The sequence below is a fragment of the Protobothrops mucrosquamatus genome, unplaced genomic scaffold, assembly GCF_001527695.2.
Source record: "Protobothrops mucrosquamatus isolate PMUCROS unplaced genomic scaffold, P.Mucros_1.0 scaffold286, whole genome shotgun sequence".
Classification (NCBI taxonomy): Eukaryota; Metazoa; Chordata; class Lepidosauria; order Squamata; family Viperidae; genus Protobothrops; species Protobothrops mucrosquamatus.
Window position 1 is genome coordinate 1130693 of NW_015386630.1, and position 12725 is coordinate 1143417.

Below are 12725 nucleotides of genomic sequence, written 5' to 3' on the forward strand. Positions count from 1 at the left end.
CCCCAAATGGGGTCCCGACCCACTGGTTGAGAACCACTGGTTTAGACCAAAAGAAATAGAAAAAAAAAGGTAGAAAAGTCCTGTATACTTTTTTGTATTTTCCATCATTTATATGGGAAGTACTGTAGGCAATAGAACTACCAACATTGATCTCTCGTCCTCGTGGGTTGTTTTCAAGGTTTGGCTCTAAGTGGCTGTCTCTTCAGGGCAGACAAGAGGCCTCTTGTTGTGGGATCAGACCTCCCCTTCAGGTTCAACCCCTGATACCTGTTTCACTCCTGCCCTTGTAATAAACCTGTTTGCTGGCCTGCTCTCCTTTTATAGTCACATAAAGTCTTTTGCAATCCTGGGACTTTGCACAAGGCAGAGGCATTCCTGTTTGTGCGTGTGTATAAATATGGGCCAGGTACTTCAAGGGTTTCATTTTCTATCGCAGACCTTTCTCTGCATTTGCAGCATGAAGACACTGTGGCTCTGAAGAAGTCCTGCTGTGAGCAAGGCTCCCACCCATTTTCCTTCTTGTCAGCAGGGAGCTGAGAAGGCAACTCCAGGCTCTTACAGGAGAGACATCCTTTGGTGGGGGGTGGGGAGGGGGAATGCAGAGAGGAGGATTAAGCAACACCTGGATTAATGTATAACTGACAGCCAAGGTGTGGCTGACAGCAGCAGGGAACATGCAAGGCTTCCAGAGCTGAAATGGATCCCCACAAGGGACAGGTTTGTTCAAAGGTGTTCCTGGGAGAATGGAGGGAGACCAATCGTGTATTAGCCCTGAAATTCTGCACCAGCATAGACCTTTTGATGGGGAGAGAAAGGAAAGATGCAAAATCTATCCCAGGCCAAGGCTTAGAACTGGGCATCAGACACATATTCCATTTTCTGAAAATCCCTTGGTGGAAGGAGACAGACGCACAGCTCGTTCACCCCATCACACGTGAACATCAACACAGATGTCTGTGGTTTCCTTGTCTGTCTTTGTAGCTGAGTGGCTCTGAAACTGTCAGTCTGTTTTGGCAAGTATTGTTCCTCAGATGCCAGTAAAAGTGTATTTCATGGGAATGTATGCTGAAGCTTAATTAGCTGAAAAACCTCACCTGGTAATCTTTCTTTAAAACCAGATCTCTGTTCTAAAATAACTGAAGCAAGTAGAAAAATAGCTCTGAGAACATGCAGAGTGCCTGCCATGTTCCCACTGGACTGTTTAGAACCAGCGAAGTCAGCTGTACATCTGACTTAGCTTGTATAAAAGGCTAGCATTTCCCCAGCTTTGCTCTTTTGGGGCTCACAGTCTTCAGCTCTCGAGCCAGGCTGTGCATTTTCAAAAGGACAGAGAAGCTTCAGTTTTTGGACATGCTTTTTACCCTTCCCCTTTTTGCAGCTGCTGGCTGCATTATCAAGTTGCAGGATTGTTAGTAATTTTTGCACAAATGTGAAAGTAGCCATGTGAAAAGAAAATCATCATGTTAAACATTTCCACCCGCCTCCAGCTGAACCAATGCCCAGACAAGATAGCTCATCTGCAATTGCACATGTAATGGCAATGTTTTTATGGACCAGTGTGCAGCAAACGAGGCATTGATCCTTTCCCTTGCCACATTGTAGGTCTGCCCTTTTCAGACTGCACATGGCACAAACTCAATGGGCAGTGTTCAGACAAAAGAAGTTAATCAATGTTCACACAGAGTCTAAGGATGGGGTTTGCAGTGCTTTACTGCTTGAAGCAGAGCTGAAAATGGTATCCTCTTCCAAACCTATGCTAGCCAATTTATTGTAATACATGAGACAGAACATTTGTCAAGCTCTTTTCCCAGTCTGTGACAGTACAATCCCAATATAGCAAATGAAAACAGTAGTTTTTTTTTGTTCTTTGTGACACTTACAACCTGCTGAGACAGACACCTTATTTTGCCTGCCTTAGGAACGTATCACTGGCTACTTGGAAACTGTCTTCCAGCTCTCTAGCTCCCTTTAACCTAAAGGCTGGGAAATGACAGCACCTTTTAAGCCAGGAACCACATGAAAACTATAGTATAGTCCCTTTAGTGGAATTATTGGTAAAAAAAAAAAACCCTAAAGAAATCCCCACAAATTGTCCCCCTCAAAACCAGCAGATCTATATATGATGTGGCTTTACTTATTTTGCGGTGTTCCACCACTCCAAAAATAATAAATGTAACTCTAAGCCACCACCCTGGCCTAAGAGGATCTTTGCCTTTGTTATCTTAGGAGAGCTGGTGCTGGAATATAACTGAGCAGCCTTATTTTTATTTATGCTCAGATCTCAGGAAGATATGACTTGATCTCTCTTTAGGCTGATTGCTGAGTATGAAGGAAGAGGGCTTCCCCCAAACTTACTGCAGTTATGGCTCAGGGTCTAACACAGTGTTTCTCAACGTTAACAACTTTAAGATATCTGAAGCTGAAATCCTGACATCTTAAAGTTGCTTAGGTTAGAGACACTGATTTAAGGAGTTGGCCTGACAGCTAAGGAGGGCTCCAGAGGACCCCTAAGAGAGCAGGGGGGGAATCTCTCCCCCCCCATTCCCCTCCCCTGTCTCTCTTCTCTCCTTTTGAAGACCTTTTCCAGTATTATATCCTTTATGTAGCTGGCTCTAGGACTTAAATTGTTGGACTAGGATTTATTGCGGTTTTATATTGTTATGCCAGGCAGATCCATGTGGAATTGGAAAGGAAATATAGTTGTTAACTTTAACGGCAAGCTGCTCATCGTAACCTTCTTCCTCTTCTCCTTTTTTTTTTGGGACACTTTGTGCAGAGACAGTTGGCTGAGTTTTAGATTCCGGGAGACTAAATAATATTTATTTCAGAAAGAGACTGCTGTTTATTCTAAAATAAAACGGTGACAGTCTCAGATGGAAAGACCTTTAAGACCAGGGTCTAACATTATCTGCCTGCACTCTGGCTCCTACTTCTCATGATTTAAGAGTGGATTGTTGGAATGTGTGTTGGGATATGTGTGTTATTAAACCACCTCATTTAAGTCCAGACCAGGTGAGGGGAAGGCGACTCTCCCAAACTCAGGCCGCTGGTCTGGTTGGTGTAGGACTAGAAAGCAAGGCTGGCGGCCGCTCACTCAGGCCTTGTGAGCATACAAGCGCAAGTGTGACCCTGGTAGTGGAGTGTCGATTCCCGGCAGATCCTCATGGTGAGTTTCTGCCACTGAGGGCTCCGCAACGGCTCCCCAACTTCCAGAATGCGACAAGCCGTCTGCAAAATATGGAGATCTATTCAAATGTGGCTGCTGCTACCACTCTTCACAGACAGTGGTGTCTCCTGGGTCGACTGCGTCATGCGCCTTCTTGGGCAGCCATTGAAAGGAGTCTGCTGGCTGTGTTTGCACCATGGGAAAAAGACCTAGAGGCTACACTTGTGTAACATTCCAATGGTTAGGGTTAAACCTGGTTAGATGGGGGGGGGGAGTGACAGCGTACTGTGGTTACTTCACGGGCCAGTGTATTATGTGAACCAAGCCAAAGGCCTAATTCAGTAACAAGTTAAGTGTATTGTGTGAATGTAACAGCCACCATTTGGACTTGATTTCACTGTGGACTTCAATGTGGCAAAGGGGCTGAGCCTGGCCCCAAGTGACCTGCGCCCCTTAATCCCCCGCCTCACGTCGGGAAGGCGCTCCAGGGGGCCGAGCACCTTTGTCTCCTCTCCAGACCTACTTGGCGCGCTAGTCCTCAGGGAAGCCCTCGCCGCGGACTGTGGGAAAAGCCAGCGAGTGCCCGACCTGCATCGGAGCCTGCCGGTTGCCTAGTAACACGTTGGCATCAGGAATGGCGGTGGAGCGCCGAGGGCAGGGAGGCTCGCCGGGCCCGAGGCTCGGTAAAGACGTTGGCACGCCCACCTGCCCCCTCCCCCCACCCACGGACACCGGGGTGACTCACTGCCTCCGCCCTCCCCTCTCCGGCAGGCAGCCCCTCACTCCGCAGTTGGAGCGGCTGGCAGCGCGGAGTGTGGAGGCGCCGCAGCACTTCGCAGCACTTTGGAGCGAAGCTTCAGGTGCCGCCTGCGCGGGCGGACGGGCGGGCGGCCGGGCGGGCCGTGGGGCACCTCGTGGGGGGATCCCAGGAAGTCACGAGCGGGGTAGGACCATGCGGAATGGGAAGGGGCACAGAGACGCTCCTGCAGCCGCCGTTGCCTCGGGCAGCTCAGCCCGGTGCAGGGTCCTCAGTCTCCCGTGGTCTTCGGCGCGTTGCTCTCCTGGAGGGGATCGGGGGGACTGACTGCTGCTCCCTTCCGCGGTGGGCAGCGCAGCGAGTTGGATCGCGGGATCCCTGAACTGTTGGGTGACTTTTAAAAATCCCTCCGACCTGTCTCTTTGCAGACCCCAGGGCAACTCTCCGCTACAGCCTGACTCGCGAGTCGAACCTCTGAGACCGACCATGGACCTTCGGCTGCGGGATCTGCGCCTTCAGGAGGAAAGGGAGTTTCTGGAGAGCGTGGCGCTACCCCAGCCAGGTAAAGCGATCCAGCTCGGAAGGGTAGGGGGACGGATAAGAGGAACCCCATCCAAAGTCCCCTACTCCCCGCGGATCAGAAGGCGGAGCGCCTGTTCGAAAAAAGAGGAATCACCGCCTCAGGCCCTTTGCAAGCTTTTCTCTCGATGTCGGGCTGGCTCGAGGCAGGGCCGGTGCCCAGGCAGAACATCCGAATTGCTCTTCCCGCGAATGAAAGCGAGATACAATCGGGCACGCCGATGCGCAGCTCCTATTCATTAGAATGAAGCTTGCGCAGGAGATTGTGGTAGGAGGGGGTGTCAAATGTCGCCCCCCGGCCCCACATATGGTCCACTTCCACCTACCCTTGTCTCCAGGATGAGGGGGTGGGTGGGTGGGTGGGTGATGGGGATGTCTGTCCAGATTCCTTCTAGCAAATCTGCCTTGTTTTTAGGACTATGTTCTGTGTCGGCAGAGATCTGTTTGTTCAGTCTTTGACAGGATGCTACTTGCTCCCACCATCCACCCCAGTCCACTACCGAGGCTTTTCAGTTTTATTTTACTACCACTAGTCCTTTCTCCTCCAAAGACTCGCTCTGTGTTTCCACACCAAAGGGAACTCTGCAACAGTTCAACAGGTGTTCCTGAAGCTTTTCCTGACTGATAGTTAGGGGCTTCCTCTTCCATACATTATTGCTGCCTGGTCGCATCTTGAGGAGCCCTGCTCCTTCTGACAGCTCCAGAACGGAGGCAGGAGGCAGCGGTGTTGACCACAAGCCCCATGTCAGGCTGGGCATCTTCCTAAAATGAACCTTCCATTGGCATCACTCGAGGCACCCCATCATGAAGTCCTACGCAGGGAGGACAACAATGCATTTCAGTCATTTGCTTAATGAACGCCCAGTGCTTTCTTCAGAGAAGTGACAGTTATCTACCTGCTTTCCCTTTTAATCCTTAGAACATTTCATTTTGTTGGTTGGTTGGTTTGAGGGGGAAAAAACGGACTCAAATTTACTACTGTAAGTGGCTGTGTTCACACAGCACATTTAAGCAGATCAGATAAAGACCAAGCAGACACTTTCACACAACAAACTACACTTGATTCCTGCTAACCTTCGATCAGGGCTCTTTTTGTGTCAGTGCTGGTAGATGTGAATTAATTTATAGTTCATTATATTCTGCAAACCCACAAAATGGATTAATCAAGCAAATTAAGTGTATGCAGTCACCAACCCCAGGTTTCTTCCTTCCTAGTCCAATATTTGAAGAAAACTTTCTTCAGTTAAGTATCACCCAGATTTGTTGGGATGGCAGAGGATTAGAGTGGTTGAGAGAAAAAGGGGAGATGTTTAAAGATTCCAGATTAAGGCTTTTGTTTGTTTGTTTGTCTCTTCAATCACAGTTAATTCAGAGCATGCTCCAGGGCCAACGAATGAGAGTGCTCTGGATCACTCCCCAATGGAAGAAGCCAGAAGAGGCAGGGGGAAAGTCATTGTCCCTGAGCCCCTTATTACTGATGCTGATTGGCAGATGCCATGTGTCCCCAAATCCCCAAGGTAACACGTATTGTCTGCTTAAGCGGGATATCTGTCTTCAGGGTTATAAGCAGGAGACAGAATTTGGAACTCCTGTCCCTGCTTGTGATAATGGGGATGTCCTGTGACATGCTGGGATGGAGTGTGGGGAAGCTGCAGGAATAACCATTGGGTCTTTTTCTTCCCTTATCCCAGAGATGCCAGTCTAATTCTGGAAGCAGTTAAACGCAATGAATTCCTGCGGTGTCTGGGTGATGGTCAGAGCCAGACACTAGTGGAGAGCTTCACTCCAGAGCAGCGCCAGCCTGGTGACACTGTAGTGGCTGAGGGCGATGAGGGACATGCTATGTACATCGTGGCTGGTGAGGGGGCTATGTGGCAGGTGGAGGGGGCAAGAAGGGTATTTGCCTACTAGCCAGTTCCATCACTCATCCCCACCTGGATGATTCATTAGCCCTTCTCCTACCACGTCATTGTTTGCAGCACTGTGAGCTTCATTCCAAACAGGTTCAGCGGATATTCAATTAAAAAAGGAGGGTTTTTTCCCCCCTATTCATTATCCATTCATTTTGCTTTGCCTTCAGTTAACTGATTACTGCCTCTATGAGAAATGAAAAACCAGAAAGGGAAGACCATTTAACTGCATTTTCCCAGATGAAATTCTCCAACAATTTCTCCACACGAAGCTCAGGGCTTCTTTTCTTTGTTTGCCCTAAAATTACTTTTTGTTAGTTTTTTGTTACCAAATTGTAAGTGTAGGCTGATCTTCATTCTATATTGTTCAGAAAGTCCTGGAATGATGCTCTCTGAGGGTATTTTGTTTGCATTTTGTGTGTGGGCAGTGGATAATTGCCATCCCCCCCCAACAAAAAAATTGATAGGGTTCCTGAAGAAAATTCTCTAGTGACCTTTTTTCAAAAGGCTGCGTGTCAGAAGAAAATGTCAAAATGTGAGTCTTTTCTCTGACAAATGTCTTCTGAGAAATTTGTAATTTGATAAGGCGACTGTTTACTTTCTGTTATCAAAGGTTCGTGGTACTGGGAATTTACAGAATTTACCAAACCAGGCACGGCATAATGCAGCCGAAAAAAATGGAGGTCACTCCTGTATCCCCTTTCCCCATATAGTATATGATGATTTTTTTTGTGTGCTCTGAGTGCAGGTAGATTCAAAGGAGAAGAGAGCTTATATGAGATGATGAAAAGATTCATATCACAGTCAACTGAAATTTGAAAAAAATGTTTCAGCATGTTGTTATCTCAGAATTGCAGATTGTGAGCATGGCTTTGATAATACAAATTCAACCACTTGTGATTTACTAATTAAACTCGGCTTAAGCAAAGACCCATCCACTTAGAGAAGATGAGAATGACAGCCTGCTCTTGATAGGTATTCTTCAGTATCGTGGGATGTGAACTGCTTCCCGTGCTACCTTTTGCTAAAAGGGAGCTTCTCCCAACTACTGTATGTCCTGCTCTCTGGCTGTTCAGTGTGAAAGCAGTTGACCACTTGGTTGCCAAGGAGCTACAACATCATTTGTATTGCAGCTGTTTTCCTAATGCAATGGGGTTACATTTCCCTTGAAGTTTGGCAGGGAGGTTGAGCCCCCAGAGAAAATCAAACATAAACAAACCACTGTTCAAGGAATATTGATAAGAGGGAGAGAGAGGTGCAACTCCAGCAACTGACAGCATCTTCTTGCTTTCGGCACGGGAGTGAAGTTGAGTTGAGAACCGATGGGTGGAGAGAGGAAGTCAGAATGAAGAAGAAAGGCTAAATGTAAAATGAAGCTGCTACTAGTTTCCTTCTGGTACCATGTTTTTGCTACCATAGACTAACAAAACTCTCCTTCTCAAGGGGTTTTCTATTTTTTCTGCTACATAGCATTTGTGAATGAGCTCTTTTTTTTATGCAGCCTAGATCCTCTTTTGAATTCATGGGATATTGGAGTATCTTAAACATACTGCTGAAACCAGTTCCAACCTTTGTTAGCAGATCTCTTGCATTGTTTCTTCATGTTGCCACAGAGCGCAGGATGATAACCAATTAGGTAGACAGTACTTGTGAAGATCAGGCAGAGACCTGGAGCAAGACAAGAGGTAGGGTTCAAATGTTACCTTGTCCTTTGGTATTACAGTACCACGTTAACCAGAACTTATGAAATTAGCAGTTTGGTTTTCACTTGTTTCCCTTTGTGTGAAACAGTCAGCTAAAATAGGGAAGCAATAATATAGTTTATTTGTTTGGGCATACTATGGTATGGAAACACAGCAATTGTAGACCAAGACCTTGATCCCCCTTGTGCCACAGGAGAAGCCAAACTGCAATCAAGCTTTTATTAGCTTGGCTTATTGCTCCCTGGAGAACCTTAGAAGTGCTGGCCACATTCCAGAAACCCTTCTACTCACTTGAATGAGCTTTAGGAAATGAAGGCCAATGCCATAGAGTGTGGGGCTGATAATACTGCCTTGACTCTCAGACAGAATTGGATAAATTATAACAATGCAGGGCAGGTTGAAAACAGGTGCTCTGTGTATGCCATAGATACACAATGCAATAACTCTGCCTACTGAATCCTAGGAGCCTGTGCTTTTCTATCAGCCCATTCTTGGAGTCTGCAGAAATGATACAGGAATCTTCCTGATATCTAAATTGCTCAGCATCACACTTCAGAACTTTGTTCACTCTCCAGCAAATTGCTTATCTCGTAATTTAGGCATGGGTCCAGGGTATTTGAGGAGCCACCCTCATCCCAATGGGATTGGCCTGTTCCACTCGCTCCAGTGGAAGAAACCTACTTTGGATCCCGTTTGCCAAAGGCAGGGTCCAGGAGAAGAGCCTTTTCTGCTATGGCCCCTGCCCTTTGGATTATTCTCCAGCTTGAGGTGAGGTCAGCCCACTCCCACTCCTGGCCTTCCAGAAGAACCTTAAAACCTGGCTCTGCAGCTGGCCTGGAGCCTCAATAAGGGTGCTCTTTGCTGGGGGTGGCTGACAGGGTAGAGAGAAGATCCCCAGCCCTATGTTGCCTATCCTCTTGAGTTGTAGTCTTTATTTAATCTTTCTTAATTTTAATCATTTTGTTTTATCTTTTTTACCTTTTTCACATTCTATAAGCCTCCCAGAGTCACAGCCACAGTGAGATGAGTGGCATATAAATTTCATAAATAAACAAATAGTCTGTAAATATAATTTCTGTGGCTAATGGTAGTGGTGAAACCAGATAGACTTCTGCACTTGTACGCTTTTGCTCCATTACTGTGTGTGGGCATGGGAAGAATTAGTGTTAATAGCAAATTACAGGAAGGTAGCATTTTACTAGCATGGCTAATAGCCATGGAGAGATCTCTTCCTCCTTCATGAAACAGTTCAGCTTGTGTTTATCTTGGGTCAGGGAGTTAATTCCACAAGTGATGAAGCTGCAGGTGGCAATGACACATCTTCATAGCCCTTATTCTCATGTTGCAGAGGGGGAGCTCGGTGTGACGCAGAAGGGGCGCCATCTCCGCAGGCTGCTCCCAGGGGATGTGTTTGGAGAGCTGGCTGTGTTGTACAACTGCCAGCGCACGGCAACTGTCATGGGTAAGGAAGGAATGGTGATGTGTGTCTGCTCGTCAAAATTCTCTGCCGCTAATGTCAGCTCCAAGTTTTATCAGCCACACTTCTCTCCAACAAAAGAGTCTCATGTCCACCAATTTCTACAATTTCCCAACACCTTCATGTCTTCCTAAGGTGTAACTCTTTTCGGATTGGTTCAGAAGGTAAAAGTGGAGGGGGATAGGAAAAAATGGAAGAGAAGAAATGATAGCTAGGGGTTGATGCATTCTTAAAGAAAACAAATACGGCAAAACAACGAAGATCTGTGACACCATAAAATTGAACCAACAGATTGGGACAGAAGCTATCACACACACGGAATTCATTTGTCTTCACATTGCTCAATCTTATTTGGCTTTGCCACAAAAGACTATCACAATTATGCCTCTGGAATGTTATGCAATATTTGATAGTAGTTATTCATAAAATGTAACGGCTAGGGAATATTTTCACCCATCTAAAATAATTAGCCTGAGAACTGAGGGAGGAAGCGTTTATATTTTACATAAAGTATTTTATATTTAGCACAACATGTCTAAGATTCACTCATCGGCCCCCTCCCTCCCCATTAAGGTTTAGCGTGCCAAGAAGTGTAGCTTCCTATGGCAAGTGTACTGACCACCAGGGGCACCAAGATGATTCTGGCTTCTTGGGCAGGGGAGATGGGGCAATTCTGGGATGAGATGGTGTCAAAATATCCCTTTCCTCACGATGCCCTCCAACAGCACTCAGGCCTTGGTGTGTCCTGCCTTTGCAAGTCATGCTGGGCTGGGGCATTCTTGATTCTGTTGCTATGGCAATTGTACAATTGCATCCTTTCCTTCTACTTCTGGAACAGAAGCAGAATCTGCTTTTCTCTGTTTTCTTCCTGTGTGAATGGCTAGTTGCTGATAATGTGTCTCAATGTGTTCGTCCTATTGGGATTTGTGTATGCCTGTGAATTTCAGCTCTCTTATTTGAGCACCATAGCACTAACTTCGAGTCCTTATTTAATGAGCACCGGGAAAAAATGGAAATATTACAGGATTTCGAAGGCTATGTGTGTCAATCGCAATGTACAAGAGTGTTTCAGAAAGTTAATGGCAAAAGCTGCCCACGCTGCTTTTTGAAAATTACAGTTTCTTTCTGAAATACCCTTTTTAAAATGTGGCAGTTCCCTGTGAGAGGTGAAAGAATGTGCATTTTTAAATCAACTATTTAAGCTTTATATAGGAAGAGATGCTTTCAGGGGCCACGTCAACAGTTTGCTCACTAGTGTTGCTGATGACAATAAACAAACCCAGAAATAAAAACATTTGTTGTTACTACCAAACGTTGAAAGATTTATGCTGGAAAAGAACTAAAGCTAAACTATAGTGAAATCTTTTTTCTTGGCTAACCGTAACTTCTGTCTTCTCAGCACTCACTGTGGTGCAGTTGTGGGCCATTGACCGACAGATATATCGCAGCATCATCACAGAAAACGCCAAGCGGAAACGTGCTTTGGCCCTCGCAGGCTTGCGAGGGTAAGTAGGAAGGGGACAAAAGGAGGGGAGATCAAGGGAAGGAAAAAGAATAATGAACGTAACTTTTGTTCACCAGAGGTTGGGTGAGGTACAAATAGGTAACTAAATGTAGACAGGACAGCTGTATCAGTTCTGCGATGAATATTCCCTTCTTGATTTCTTCCATGATTCCAAGAATATTGGCTGGGCTTTTGGAAAAAGAAGCAGTGGAAGAAACAATAGGCAACATTACCTCTAAAGCAAGATCTGAGTGGCAGAGCCGGTTGGGGTTTGAGGAGCTATAGAACTGAATTTTGGATTAAAAGAAAGAAAAGGAGGGTGCCAGGAGTGCATTCTCCAACACTGCTGGATTACCGTACCTGGAATGAAGGTGTGGGGGAAGAGCAGATTCCAGAAATTATTCCAAATTAGTATGAGCAATCAGAAGAGAGTCCTGCAGCTCCCGGGTCATAGATTTCCAAAACATTCCTTGTGTGCTCTCCTTCTCCCTCTCCCTCTCCCCACTTCTCTTTCTATTGTCATCCCAGGGTGAAGCCTCTCCAAGGCCTGTCTGATGCCGCTCTCTCACAGCTGCTGGACTCTGCAGAAGAGGTAATTGCAAACATAATAAAAGACTCTTTCTGGCTCAAGGATGGCTAGGATCGTGCAGTAGAGGGGGTAGCACTGAGATGGCCCCCAGTGCTTTTCAAGAGACTGAACATTAGTCTGTACATTCTTGCAGCGCACCTTCATGCCCAGTGAATTCATCATCCAGGAAGGAGATGAGGGGAGAGCCTTTTTCTTCATTCTCATCGGAGAGGTGAGTCTCAGAACAGTAAAGTAACAATGAAGAGATTTTGAGAAAGTGAAGACTTTCTCATGTCAACCATTCTCCTAACACAGCGGTTCTCAATCTATGGGTCGCGACCCCATTTGGGGTCGATCGACCATTTCACGGGGGTCGCCAAGCAAGGCTGTCCACCATTTTTTTCCCCTTTTCCGGTGGGTGCCTTACCTCCCTTGAGCTGGGCCAGCTGGTGGTCGGCCTGCTCCATCTCTGCCGCTTGCCAGCTACGCCTCGGCCGGCGCAGGGGGCGGAACCATGCATGCGCGGCGCTCCCGGGCAGGGAAAGTCCTCGACTTACAACCGGTTGGGTAGTCCTCGACTTACGACCGGTTTAGTCCTCGACTTACGACCGGTTTAGTCCTCGACTTACGACCGGTTGGGGGTCGCGGCATTAAAAAGGTTGAGAACCACTGTCCTAACAGTTATCTTTCTACATGTGTAGGGTGAAGGCACAAAGCTCCAAGTCAGGGCATGTGCCTGGCAAACAAGCTTAAAGCAGAGTCCCCTCTTTTTAATAGCCTTCCTACCTAGAGCTCTGCTTGACCGGACACAGGATTTCTCTGACATTTTGAGAGCTGTTTGCTAGAGGCTCTCTGCTTTCCTGCTCCTTTGTTTACTTTGAAAGATCCTTCCACAATCTCAAGCAAATTGATGATTTCTCCTGCTTACATCCTTGACTCCTGGACTGTCCAGTATCCTACACAAAATTGGAAAGAGCGTTACAAAACATAGTAATGTAGCTATGGCCAAACTTGAATTCAATTCTTAAGAATTTCATGGATCTAAGTGTTCTTAACAACAG

The 12725-nt window shown here is 46.5% G+C and overlaps 1 protein-coding gene across 1 annotated transcript in view; it reads left to right on the top strand.

The window, feature by feature from the left end:
* The first annotated feature begins 4409 nt into the window (after positions 1 to 4409).
* LOC107286453 (cGMP-dependent protein kinase 2) overlaps positions 4410 to 12725 on the top strand; it is a 34728-nt gene continuing 26412 nt past the window's right edge. The window contains exons 1-7 of the mRNA XM_029283933.1: positions 4410 to 4485; positions 5875 to 6019; positions 6194 to 6360; positions 9464 to 9577; positions 10992 to 11097; positions 11625 to 11688; positions 11819 to 11896. Coding sequence (XP_029139766.1) covers positions 4410 to 4485; positions 5875 to 6019; positions 6194 to 6360; positions 9464 to 9577; positions 10992 to 11097; positions 11625 to 11688; positions 11819 to 11896 — 750 coding nt within the window. The remainder of the gene's footprint in view (positions 4486 to 5874; positions 6020 to 6193; positions 6361 to 9463; positions 9578 to 10991; positions 11098 to 11624; positions 11689 to 11818; positions 11897 to 12725) is intronic.